This window comes from Macaca mulatta, chromosome 20 (assembly GCF_049350105.2).
Source record: "Macaca mulatta isolate MMU2019108-1 chromosome 20, T2T-MMU8v2.0, whole genome shotgun sequence".
NCBI classification, from domain to species: domain Eukaryota; kingdom Metazoa; phylum Chordata; class Mammalia; order Primates; family Cercopithecidae; genus Macaca; species Macaca mulatta.
This window is the reverse complement of record NC_133425.1, coordinates 62,926,083-62,938,839: the sequence shown is the minus strand read 5'-3', so window position 1 is coordinate 62,938,839 and position 12,757 is coordinate 62,926,083. Positions and strand designations below refer to the sequence as shown.

The 12,757-nt window shown below is 53.0% G+C and overlaps 2 protein-coding genes and 1 non-coding gene across 7 annotated transcripts in view; 2 read left to right on the top strand and 1 right to left on the bottom strand.

Annotated features, from left to right (window-relative positions):
* Positions 1-820: 820 nt before the first annotated feature.
* On the top strand, positions 821-4,651 carry TPPP3 (tubulin polymerization promoting protein family member 3). Of its 4 annotated transcripts, XM_077983272.1 has the most exons (5): positions 852-970; positions 1,312-1,402; positions 3,265-3,458; positions 3,748-3,901; positions 4,018-4,571. In XM_077983272.1, the coding sequence occupies exons 3-5, from the start codon at positions 3,271-3,273 to the stop codon at positions 4,204-4,206; spliced, it is 531 nt and encodes a 176-aa protein (XP_077839398.1). In that variant the 5' UTR covers positions 852-970; positions 1,312-1,402; positions 3,265-3,270; the 3' UTR covers positions 4,207-4,571.
* LOC114674535 (U1 spliceosomal RNA) lies at positions 3,532-3,698 on the top strand. The gene has a single exon (XR_003725684.1). It is a non-coding gene; the product is annotated as a U1 spliceosomal RNA (small nuclear RNA).
* A 4,759-nt stretch (positions 4,652-9,410) lies between the features above and the next one.
* The window catches only part of LRRC36 (leucine rich repeat containing 36), a 57,995-nt gene continuing 54,648 nt past the window's right edge, over positions 9,411-12,757 (bottom strand). For both annotated transcript variants that reach the window (XM_001089982.5, XM_077984322.1), the window contains 2 exons: positions 12,599-12,713; positions 9,411-9,743 (listed from right to left, as the gene is read on the bottom strand). In XM_001089982.5, the coding sequence (XP_001089982.1) occupies positions 9,518-9,743; positions 12,599-12,713 (341 nt within the window). In that variant the 3' untranslated portion in view covers positions 9,411-9,517. The remainder of the gene's footprint in view (positions 9,744-12,598; positions 12,714-12,757) is intronic.

Below are 12,757 nucleotides of genomic sequence, written 5' to 3'. Positions count from 1 at the left end.
CGGCGGTGGGGAGGGGGTCCCTGTACAGTAGGTGGCCACCCAGGCTGCCCTGTGGAGGTGCTCAGGTGCGTCTCGTGGTTAGGAAAGGCCTTAGATGGCGGCCTGGAGGAGGTTATTTTTTTTAAAGATGGGCTTTGCGCTGGGAGGCCGAGAGAAAGCAGGCTTTGGACTCCGAAAGAAGCAATGGGCACTGAGGCTGCGAGGTCCCGGGGAGGTGGCGGCGAAAGGAGGGGGCTGAGCCTGGAGGTCCCTGCAGCTTTTCCCTGCAGCAGGGCTGCCGTCGAATGCCAGCATGCTGGGGGTGGGCGAGTGCGATTCGCTCGTGGGGAGTCCCCTCCCTTCTTCCCCACTGCTCCAGACTCTGAATCCTACCCAGGAGAGCACGGGAGTTGTGGCCTGGGGGTGCCACCCGTTCAGTGGATGGCAGTGCTCTTGAGCCAACCGTAGACCCCTGTCACTGAGGGAGAGCTCCTTCCCGATTCCCCAAACCCCACCAATGCCGCGCTGCAGCCCCCAGATGGTCTCTGGTTGACTCTGGGGAGCTGGATCTCCCCTGGAGATTCGGGCCGCTTAGAGATTTAGGTAGATCCCAGGATGGGAGGCTGTTTCCTGAGGGGGCCGTCCGAAGACGCCCCGAACTGCAGAGCGCTGGTCTGGCCGCCGCGAGGACCGAGGAGTTGCGGGGGAGGGGCGGGATGCGGCTCCGGAGAGGCGCGGGGAGGGCGGGGCCTCGTGGGCGGGGCCGGCGTGACCTTGGTCACTCTCCCGCCGAGACAGCCTCGGGGGTGGGACTCGCCGTCTCTATGGAGACCGAGAAACAGGGGATAATACGGCGGAGCCGCCTGGGCTGCAGTCCCACCCGGGAGCCGGCAGGGAGCGGAGCTGCGGAGCCGCCTGGTCTCCCGCGTCCATCGGTCCATTACTGCGTCCTTCTGTCCATCCGAACGCGCACTTCAGGAGCAGTCGCGAGGTAGAAGCCCATAGGAGACCCAGATGCCCGCCACCCCAATCAGTATCCTGCACGATGAGGGTTGGGGGGAGCAGCCTGGAAAGGGTCCCAACCTCCGGCGGTCCCAGCCGAGGAGCCAGCTGAGCGGCCCTGCCCTGGCCCCAAGCATTCCACCTCACAGCCCCCACCTCCTGGTCCGGCTGATTGATGACTCCAGCTGTCCCAGTGGGAGTGGGACGGGTGCCCCAGTTCATGGGTGTGGCCACTCCATCCACCGCCTGCAAACGCATGGGGCTGTGGCCTGCAACCCAGCGCCACTTGACGGGGCTGAGATGACCAATAATCCATCTTTCCATGGACAGGAGTGAGCACTGCACGCAGGATCCGCCCAGTGCTTGGGCCAAGCACCCTGTGGCATCCAAGCTCCCCTGGACGTTACCCTTGGTGAACCAAGTGTGGGGTCTTCGGGTCCCTGGTGGGAGGTTGTACCCAGGGAAAGGGAAGGGGTGTGCAGTGTGGACTGGGGCTGTGGTCCCTGTAACATAGGAGCCACCGGTGCTCACAGTCCCAGAAACTGCCGCTTAGGGATGGGAGTGTGGTCACTGGGGAGGAATTTTCAGTGGAAGATGGGGCAGCCGGACGGAGCCCAGGCTGTAATCGCTGGAGGCCCTAGTGTAAAAGGCAGAGCTAGAAGATGGTTGCTGAGACCGAGGGTGTGGTCAGGAGGTGGCAGTGGAGGAGGGGGAGTGCTGGTGGGGTCTCTACACAGGGGATCTCCGCATAGTACCTGGGAGTCTCATAATGTTAGTGTGTGGATGTGGACTGGGGCCTCCAGTGCAGGTTGAGGGTGTGGCCAGAGGGCTTCGGGTGTGTGGACAAAGGGGTACTGACGGTCAGGGGGCCTTGATAAAGGGCTGTGGGTATTGGAGGGGGTGAGGGGCTGAGGCTGTGGTTAGGGGTCTCAGGAAGGGATGCAGGTTTGTGGCCAGGGCCCTCAGCCCCAGGGCTGCGGGTGTGGGTATGGAGGAGGCTGCTGTGCAGGCTCAGGGTGTGGCCAGGGGTCTGCAGCAGAGGGCTGTGGGTGTGGGGGGTACTTTAGTGCAGGGGTGTGGGTATTACTGGGGTCGGCGCAGGCTTGTTAGTATATATGTGGGGACTGGTGGCCGAGGGCTGTGACGGTGGGTGTGAGGATGGAGGAGGCTGCAGTGCAGGGCTGAAGGTATGGCCAGGGGTACAAGGCCCAGGGGGTGCCAGGCCAGGGCTGAATGCACAGGGTCGCCGGGAATGGGCTGGTGTGGCTGAGTTCAGGGTGTTGCCAGGGGTGGTCTGAAGTGTAGACATGAGGAGGTGTGTTTCAGCCACAGCCCCAAGTGCCAGCATGACTCTTGGGGTTCGTAACTCTACAGCCCCCACCCTAACTAGTCCCCAACCTCCTGCTCCCCCAAAACTCCACAGTGGGAGGTTACAGCCCCAGTCAATGGCGAGGGGCCAGGAAGCTATGGTTATGCCCCAGGCGCAGGGAGTGCTGGTGTGCCCCACCCGTGGGCCCAAGCTCCCCAGTCCAGCCCAGCCCAGCCCAGCCCCTCAGCACTGGGAGCTTCTCCCTGAGCCGCCCTGACACCATCCTGCCCTTAGCAACATTCTCCAAGCAGCACCACCCTCCCTTAGCAACCGTCTCCAGGCTTCACAAACTGTGGCCAGGCCAGCCCCAAGCTCCCGCTCCCCTCATGTTTTTGTTTAACAGCAAATAGTAACAAGGCCTTGCTGGGCCAGCTGCACCCCTGCCCAGGGCATGCACCCGTGCCCAGACTGGCTCTTGCTGGATCCTCATGACCCTTACAAAGATGCCGGCCTCACTAAATGCCTGCCCGACCAGCAGCCTGGCCTGGCCCCAACCCAACTTGGCGTGGAGCTTCCAGGGAGGGGGCCTGCTGTGCCACCCTCACTTCCACCGAAGGAGGCCTTGTGCCAGGGCCAGACAAAGCCAGGGCCCCAGCTGCTGCCCTCACAGTCTTTCTGGACAGTGCCACTCTGTTCCCAGCCTGCTGTGGGCATCATGATTTCATCTGCTGAACCCTGCTCAGAGCCAGGGCTGGCATTAGTGACAAGAACGTGCCTCCCAGGGCTCTTCCTCGGGGCTCTGTGGCCCAGGGTGACAGTGACTGGCCCCTCTCCCCAGGCAGCTCCAGCTCCAACTCTGTCTGTAGCAGAACCTGCCCAGGTCTTGCAGGTTTGAGGTAGAGGCTGGGATGTTCTGGGCTTGGGGGAGGGGAAGGGCAGATTGGCTGGGAGATGACCCAGGTGGGTCTCTACAGGGTGGCATGGCAGCAAGCACAGACATCGCTGGACTGGAGGAGAGCTTTCGCAAGTTTGCCATCCATGGTGACCCCAAGGCCAGTGGGCAAGAGATGAATGGCAAGAACTGGGCCAAGTTGTGCAAGGACTGCAAGGTGGCTGACGGAAAGGCCGTGACAGGGACCGATGTGGACATCGTCTTCTCCAAAGTCAAGTGAGCCCCAGGCAGCCCCTGCTTCTCATGTTCCCAGGAGGTGGGGAACTGGGGGGCTGGAACCAGGGAAGACATTGAGAAGCGGTCAGGGAAACACCATGATCACGAAGGTTGTTCTTCCAGGGCAAACCTTATCTATTGCCCTCCAGAGGTGCTGACCCCCGCGATTTCCCCAAATGTGGGAAAGAAACGCAATTGCATAATTTGTGGCAGCAGCGACTGCGTTTGTGCTTTCCCCTGGGGGAGAAAAAAGAAAGGGGAACACTCATGGTGCCCACATGCCTGGCAGGGGGAAGTCTGCTCGGGTCATCAACTATGAGGAGTTCAAGAAGGCCCTGGAAGAGCTGGCGACCAAGCGATTCAAGGGGAAGAGCAAGGAGGAGGCCTTCGATGCCATCTGCCAGCTGGTGGCAGGCAAAGAGCCAGCCAATGTGGGCGTCACCGTAAGTGCCCTGCTGGTCTCGGGTGGCCATGGAATGGGGTGTGGGGAATCATGGCTGTGGGTGGGAAGGGCTGGGCTCCCTCACCAGGTGCCCCTGGGGAAACTCTGTCCAAACAGAAAGCAAAAACAGGGGGTGCTGTAGACCGGCTGACGGACACCAGCAGGTACACGGGCTCCCACAAGGAGCGCTTCGATGAGAGCGGCAAGGGCAAGGGCATTGCGGGACGGCAGGACATCCTGGACGACAGTGGCTACGTGAGCGCCTACAAGAATGCAGGCACTTATGACACCAAGGTGAAGAAGTGAGGCTTGGGAAGACTGCCCCGCCAAGTGCGGCTGCCCCTGCCAGAGGCTCAGGCCTGGATCTAAGGGGCATGTGGAGCAAGAGATCCTGGTCCCCTCCCTGCTGGACCTGCCACCCAGAGCTTCCTGCCTAGTCCCATGGGGCCGGCCCACCAGGCCTCTGACCCAGGCTGCTCTGCGGCCCCTTCCTCCTCCTCTTCCCCCTCCGACTTCTGTCCACCTGGGGACAGTCTGTGCCTGTAGCCTCATGACCCCAGCCCAGCCCCAGGCATGGCTAACCCCTGCCTGCTTGCCTCATATTTAAGCTGCTGCTCTGGCCAAGTGCCTAATTTTAACCCAGACCTCAATAAAGACACCTTTTGTACCAATATGGCCTGGTTGACGATGATGGGGGAATGACATTCATACCCCAGTGACCCCCTCAGTGTCATCACCCCACTGCATGCCATACACTGCTAATCTCTTAAAGGCACTCATGAGTCCCCTTCTGTTAGCACAGAGCCATTCTGTCTGAGGAGACTCCTGAGGAAGTCCAAAGCCTTTTAGCTGGGCCTGATGGGAGTCCTGACATCCAAGCTTGCCTTCCTGTGATCAGTGCCTTGGGTTTGGAGAGTTGGCCCCCTCTCCACTTTCCCAGCAGTAGGAGGGATGAAACAGCTGACTTGGCCTGGGCCAAGCATTGGCACAGGCCTCAGAGCCAGGCCTCAGCTCTCCATCTGCGAACAGGGGCTACTGAGGCAAGTCATTTTGGGCTTTGGCTCAGAATATCAGAAAATGCAGGGCCAGGCAGAACCTTAGACTAGAGTAGCTCATCCAGGTTGGGCGCCGTGGCTCACGCCTGTAATCCCAGCACTTTGGGAGGCTGAGGCGGGTGGATCACGAGGTCAGGAGTCCAAGGCCAGCCTGGCCAACATAGTGAAACCCCGTCTCGATTAAAAATACAAAAATTAGCCGGGCATGGTGGTGCTTGCCCATAGTCCCAGCTACTCAGGAGGCTGAGGCAGGAGAATCACTTGAATCCGGGAGTTGGAGGTTGCAGTGAGCTGAGATCGCGCCACTGCACTCCAGTGTGGGCAACAGACACTTTGTCTCAAAAAAAAAAAAGAAAAAAAAAAGAGTAGCTCATCTGACTCTGTAATTTTATAGCCAAGGAAATACCCTTGGAGGGCTTCTCCTCCAAGAGTGGAGGGGCTTCTGCAGACTAGAGGCCAGACCATGCCTCTAACCTCCCAGGCCAGGCTCTTTCCAGCAAGCCCTAACATTGACTTCCAAAACTGGGACAGGCTGACCGGTGATAGGGCTTGGCACCCAACGCTAGCCTGTGGTGGGGGGCAGGGAATCCCTCAGTGAAGGGGCCTCCTCTTTGATGTCCTCCCATCTGTTCCACATCCCTGGTGGGGGGAAGGGGAGCCTCTCTGGTCCTGAGGATGCCTGGGCGTTTCCAGATCATCTCACGGAAGCTCTGGGTGTTTGACAGAGCTATTCTCAAGTCAAGGCTTTGAGGCCACCTCTCCTTCCTTCCTTGCTGTGAAAATGGGGCTGGATGGGACTTTAGAGCCTACCCAGGAAAGGGTGGCTCCCAAAGGGGCTAGAAAAGGTATAAAAGGGCCAGTTCCCAAATGCCTGCTTTCCCCACCCAGATCACAAGACAAAGCAGCACCATTGTCTATCCTCTCATCCCACAGGCTATTGGGGGATGCTCCTGCCCAGGTGGCCCCACATCCCTTAAGGCCAGCTTTCCTTGGGGACAGGGGTGTAGCAGAATAGTGTGGCTTGAGACAGGGATGTCAGGGGGGAATCAGCAGGCAGCAGGTGGGCATCTGGCCATAGCAGAGCCTTGCCTCACAGCGTTGCTCCTCCTGACCCAAATGACCGTGTCTCCTTGTGTGGCCCAGGGAAGAGCTTCAGAGACCTTTAGGCAGGTCCTCCTACCAGTAAATGTTAAGAGGTAGAATGCAAGGCGTTTAATGAAAAAACAAAAATGCAGAGGAACAATTCCTCTAGCCCTGGAAAATTCATTTGAATTGCAAGCTTAAAATTAGCATAATAGGAGTGAAACCCAAACCCTCTGGCTTTCACCAAAACAGCCTCACAGGGAAGCATATTTAACTGTGTTCCAAATTGGGCCAGGCTCCCACTATTCCGCTGCAGGTGATAGTACCATCCAATGGCAGGGGGCCCAGTAGCTTCTCCATACCTGTGACTAGCAGTATGGCTTGGAAGAACACAGAGAGAATGGCTAAGCCTCCAAACCCCACCTCATAGGAGTAAAGCCCCCTCTTCTCGAAATGCCATTATGAAGCCTGAGGGAATTTAAGGCCCACTCAGGGCCAGGAGGACCCTAAGACCAAATGGGTCTGGCAGAATCTGGCACAGGGCAGCCATTGCCCAGCGATGCCACTGCTCCTCCCCTAACAGCCTCCTTGTGGTCGAAAGCTTTGGATACCCTTACTAGCAAAATCAGGCTGGACAAAGAAGAGGTTAGGATCAGAGGGACAGAGCCTTTAAAACCTGCTCTGCATGGCTGGGACTAGCCCACAGGCTAGCGTTGGGTGCCAAGCCCTATCACCGGTCAGCCTGTCCCAGTTTTGGAAGTCAATGTTAGGGCTTGCTGGAAAGAGCCTGGCCTGGGAGGCAAGTGGCATGGTCTGGCCTCTACTCTGCAGAAGCCCCTCCACTCTTGGAGGAAAAGCCCTCCAAGGGTGTTTCCTTGGCTATAAAATTACAGAGTCAGATGAGCTACTCTTTTTTTTTTTTTTTTTTTTTTTGAGACAACCTGAGAGTGGCTCTGCCCCTCCCTCTGGACACAGAACCTCCCTGAGGACCAGTCTCCATCCCAGATCTGTTTGCTTTCTGGCGGTAGTACCAGGCCTAGGGTGTGGGATTCTGCTCCACGGGTTTTCTGCTTGTTTCAAGGGTCCTCCGCTTTCCATGATGAGTCCAGTTAGCCCCTCAGGGCAACAACTCTTTAGGTCTTTGACATGGTAACCCCTATCCCTGCCCTGTAGACCAAGTGCCATACAGGGAAAAATCAGAAACACAAATGACTTCCCCAGGCGTGGACAGCAACCCTAGCAGGTGCCTGGCTGGGGACAGCATCAGCCACTTTCAATGACAATGGAAAATGGGGTGGAGGGTGGCACGGGCTGGGCCAGGTTCTTTGTTCCCATTAGGAGGTGTCCTGAGCAGATTCTGGGGCTGGTACCATCAGATGTTCATGGAGGAGGCAGGAAGGGCTGGGGTGGAGGAAAGCAGTGCATTATTCCTCCCTGCCCCCTGGTGTGTCCATTAGGTTGGCCTGTGCACTGGGCTGGGACCCTGAAATATAACAACGCAGGGATGCAATGCCACTGGCTGATACTCCCCTACCTGGGCAAGACACTTTGGAAGTCTCTCAGTAAGACAAAGACAGGCCCAGGAAAGTGGCAGCGGGGGTGCAGGGAGGCTGCTAATACTGACATTTCCACAGAGCACAGGCTTGCTCAAGATCCCTCAGAGCCTTGCAGCTCAGAGAAACTTCTGGCTCCTCTGTACAAGCTGCTTTTGGGAAGCCACTTAAAATCCAGAAGTCTGTGGATTTATAACTTAGAAACTTGTGACTGTCACGTCTCATTAGTATGGCGGTGGTTCTCCTTCCCTGCACAGCATGGAATCAGGGGTACAAGTAAGTTATCTAATCCTTCCATTTGTCTCTCTCTCTCTCTGACGTGGCCCTGAAGGTGAAGAGAAGTACCATGTGGCATTAGGTTGAAAATCCTTCACCTTCTACACACTCTCTGGTGACATTAGCACCCTGGGAGGCCACTGAAGCAGAAACATACCTAGAACCACTTACATCATGTTTCCCCATTGATTTTTTATATGCCCAATCAGGATTAAAAGTACAGGGCACCCACATGTAAACTGGATGCTGAGCCCAAAGCTAACATATTCAGAAGCAGCATATCTAGTCTGGCCTGCCTCTGCCTCTTCTTTGGGCTGTCTAGCTCCCCTTTGGTCCTCCCCTACTTCACACCATGATCAACCCATTCTCTTCTCTCCTTCTACTTCTTCTTCTTTCTTTTTTTTCAGAGACAGAGTTCTGCTCTGTTGCCCAGGCTGGAGTGCAGTGGTGCACTGCAGCCTTGAACTCTTGGGCTCAAGCGATCCTCATGCCTCAACCTCCCTAGTAGTTGGGCCCACAGGTATGCACCACTGTGCCTGGCTAACTTTTAACTTTTTTTTGTAGAGGTAGAGTCTCACTATGTTGCCCAGGCTGGTCTCAAGCAATCCTCCCAACTCAATCTCCCTAGGTACTGGGAATACAGGTGTGAGCCCCTATGCTTGGTCCTGAGAAAGCTTCTCAAACACAATCTGTCACTCCTCTGCCTTCCCAATCTAAAATCTTCAAGGAGCGGTGCAACCTTGCTCCTGCTTACCTCCTCTCAGCCCTCAGCTCTCTGAAGAAACCACGTCCCTTTGCATTTCCCAGCCTTCACACATGCTGCTACTCTCTGCAGCTTCTCCCCATTGCTCTTGCCCTCAGCCACATGCTTTGCCTGGTAACCTCTTCGTGTCTCCCCCTTCATGAAAGATCACTTGCTCTGGGGACATTCTCATGATATTACACCTCTTCCATGTCCCACACTTCTGTCCTTGCCCCACTATCCCCCTGTGGTGTTCCAGACTCTTCTCTGTACTCTTGGCCTGGGAGGCTCTGCATCCCCTCTACCTGCTATTGTTCTTACTCATTCTGCAGCGTCCATTCAAATAAGCCTCACTGACGCCTTCTCCAATCCTACAGTGGCCATTACTCACTCTTTCTCCCTCTTCAGGACATCATCAGGCTTTTGTTTAGACCTATTTAGTACCAGTTCCAAGCTTTGGGCCCCATTACACGAGTTTGCTTTTTTCCCTGACTAAATCGTTAGCTGCTCCAGGGCAGACACCAGATGTTGTCAGCTTTTCACCATGGCGGGAGGTAATCAAACCCTGTTTGATGAATCTGGCGGATGTTCTTTTTTAACTTTCTACCACACAGTTTCAAATGACATAGGGGAAAAATGTCTAGTGTATTTTCCCCTTTCAACATTTTCAGCCAAATGTCTCTATGCAATGTCTATACAATAGCTGGGACTAAGTGCCAACTATTTCTGTGGGCAGAAGGAAAGAATGACTCAATAGGGGGAGATAAATAGAGAAATAAAAAGAAGGACAAATACAATCTAATCAGAATACATTTCTTTCTTAATCTTTGTGAGTACATACCACCATACTGGTGGCAATGGCGGTGAGAGCCTCTGTGGACCAGGGAAGCTGTGGTGTGGGTTCCATGCTAGCTCCATAAGCCAGGCTCTGGGGCAGCATCCGAGACGCTCTGTATTAGATACTGACCAGTGTCATGTGCCACTGGTGAGGAGGAAGACAATGTGCTTTTCCCAAAGGGCGATGATCTCCCCAGATGATGACCCTTCTCAGGAGGCAGGAGCGCTTTCCCAGAATAACCTTTTGGCTCCTTATTCAGCTGCTGCAGCAGATACTCATTAGTTACCACCAGGGATCTGAGGCCCGGGGGAAAAAGGCAGTCATGAAATCATAAAAGCAAGAGAGATACCATGCAGACCCAAAATGTTTCCCAAAGACAAATGTGAAATGAAGTCACATCTTTAAATAGAAGGAACTGTCCAATTTATGATTGAGTTATTTTAAAAGCAGACCTGCAGTTTCTTCATTACAATTCCATTTGATTATGTTCCAGACTTACTGAAGCAATAATACATTTCCCATTTTATATATAGCTAGCGGTTGTTCTGTTCTCTCCAAAGCACTTTGATGATGAGGTAAGTAGAAGCCTTGGGTCACTGGCACCTGATCCGGCCTCTAATTTCTACCCCAAATCGTAACATCTACTTCTATCCTGCCACTACAATTCACTAATGGTGCTAGCAGTAGCAGCATTGAACTCTATTACCATCTAATTTTTTTTTTTTTTTTTTTTTTGAGACAGAGTTTCACTTTTGTTGCCCAGCTAGAGTGCGATGGCAGGATCTTGGCTCACTGCAACCTCCGCCTCCCAGATTCAAACAATTCTCCTGCCTCAGACTCCCAAGTAGCTGGGATTACAGGTGTGCACCACCACACCCAGTTAATTTTGTATTTTTAGTATAGACAAGGTTTCACCATGTTGGCCAGGTTGGTCTCAAACTCCTGACCTCAAATGATCCACCTGCCTCGGCCTTCCAAAGTGCTCGGATTACAGGCTCGAGCCACCACACCTGGCCTGTATTACCAGCTAATGTTAAAAGCCATCCACACACTGGCCGAAAAAAAAAATGTATGCACGATACTATTCATTATAGCACTATCTTTAATGGCAAAATATGTTAAACTAAATGTCCATCAACAGAGGACTAATTAAATAAGTGGTATATCATCCACAGAACTGAGCACTATGCAGTTAGAAAAAGGAATGAGAACTAACTCTATACACCACTATGAATGGATTTTCAAGATGAAATGTTAAAGCAACACTGTGTCTTCTTATGTAATAATGGAGGAATACAAATATACACCCACACCTACAATAGAAGGATGGTGGGAGGGAAGGAAAGGACAGCAAAGACAGGAGAAGAAGGTGGATTTTTCCAGATTTATCTTATTTCTATAAAATAACTCTATAAGTTGACATTGGGACTGTGTAAATGTTTTACATAATTATGAAAACAAGATTAAATCAAAATTATTTTTAAAATTCCCTAAGAATCCAAGGCAAAATAAAACAAGTGAACCTGTATGGTTTCAGAAGGATTATTTCTGGTTAATTTAAAAGAGAGTATTTTGACTGTACATCACTAAAGCAATATATCCTAATGTTTTCAAAGTGTGGTCCCCAGACCAGCAGCAATAGCATCACCCAGAAGCTAGTTAGAAATGCAGATGTTCAGTTCCCAACGCAGACCTGCTGACTTAAAAATTGTGGGATGAGGCCCAGTAATCTGCATTTCAACACGCCCTTTGAGTTAATTTGGAGGCATACCCAAGTTTGAGAACCATATTATGCTATTTTCTTTACTTTTGTAATGTTTGAAATAATTATAATGAAAAGCTTTTCAGACAAATCCAGAATGGTTCTGGGTCTAATCCTCTGAATATAAAGCTAACCAAATGAAAATCAGGAAGTGAGGTAGGAGGTTGAAGGTTTGGGGATGGAGTGCTTATATTTAAACTGCAGCAAAAGTCCTCGTAAATGTATATTATTGGCAAGCCAAAATCTCAAGGACTTCTCTAAATGTAGCCATAGTCTTGAGGTCTCTTCTGATTTTTTTTTTTTTTGCCTGGCCTGTATCCTGGGGTGCTTTTTTTTTTTTTTTTTTTTGAGACGGAGTCTCGCTGTGTCGCCCAGGCTGGAGTGCAGTGGCCCGATCTCAGCTCACTGCAAGCTCTGCCTCCCGGGTTTTTACGCCATTCTCCTGCCTCAGCCTCCCGAGTAGCCGGGACTACAGGCGCCCGCCACCTCGCCCGGCTAGTTTTTTGTATTTTTTAGTAGAGACGGGGTTTCACCGTGTTAGCCAGGATGGTCTTGAACTCCTGACCTCGTGATCCGCCCGTCTCGGCCTCCCAAAGTGCTGGGATTACAGGCTTGAGCCACCGCGCCCGGCCTTTTTTTTTTTTTTTTTTTTTTTTGAGACGGAGTCTCTGTCAACAGGCTGGAGTGCAATGGCACGATCTCGACTTGCTGCTACCTCCGTCTCCTGAGTTCAAGTGATTCTCCTGTCTCAGCCTCCCCAGTAGCTGGGACTACAGGCGTGTGCCACCACGCCCAGCTGATTTTTGTATTTTTAGTAGAGACGGAGTTTCACCATGTTGGCCAGGATGGTCTCAATCTCTTGACCTCATGATCCACCTGCCTTGGCCTCCCAAAGTGCTGGGATTACAGGCGTGAGCCCCCACACCTGGCCAGGGGTGCTGTTCTTTAAGGACTGATGCTGTTGAGCTCCTCTGAAGGAAACAACACACTTTGGGTTCTTTCCCTATCACTCCCTGCCAAGTGCTCTTGATGTCTTCTGTGACCAACAGCAGGCATTTTGCAGAGGAGCCAGATGGCCGATTTTAGGGGTATGTACTGACCTCCCAGAAAAGTTAACTGACACAAACAAAGGTCCCATCAGATCCAGTGAGAAGCTAATTATCAAGGTGTTGCAACCCACCAATGCCAACAAAGACGATTAGTCCCTGATGTGTTCTGGGAAGCAGTAATTTTTATGATCCCTGAGCTAACTGGCCAGATACAGGAGGTTTACACACAGAATGGAGTTCACTTGCAAAGTGCATAGATATTAACTTTCCAAGCAAAACAAAGGAGACAAAAGGAGTAAATATCTGCTTCTAGAAGCAAGCTAGATAGACCCTCTCCTACCTCTGACTTTCATGGAGAATGGCAACTGTCTCCTCCAGCTTTTTCAGCTGGGCAAGCTCCTGGTTCAGGCAAGCCACCTGCATGGTCAGCTGTTGGTTTTTGTGCAGAAGATCATCTACAAAGGGCACAGTAGCCAGGGGTGAAAAGGATTCCAAGCTG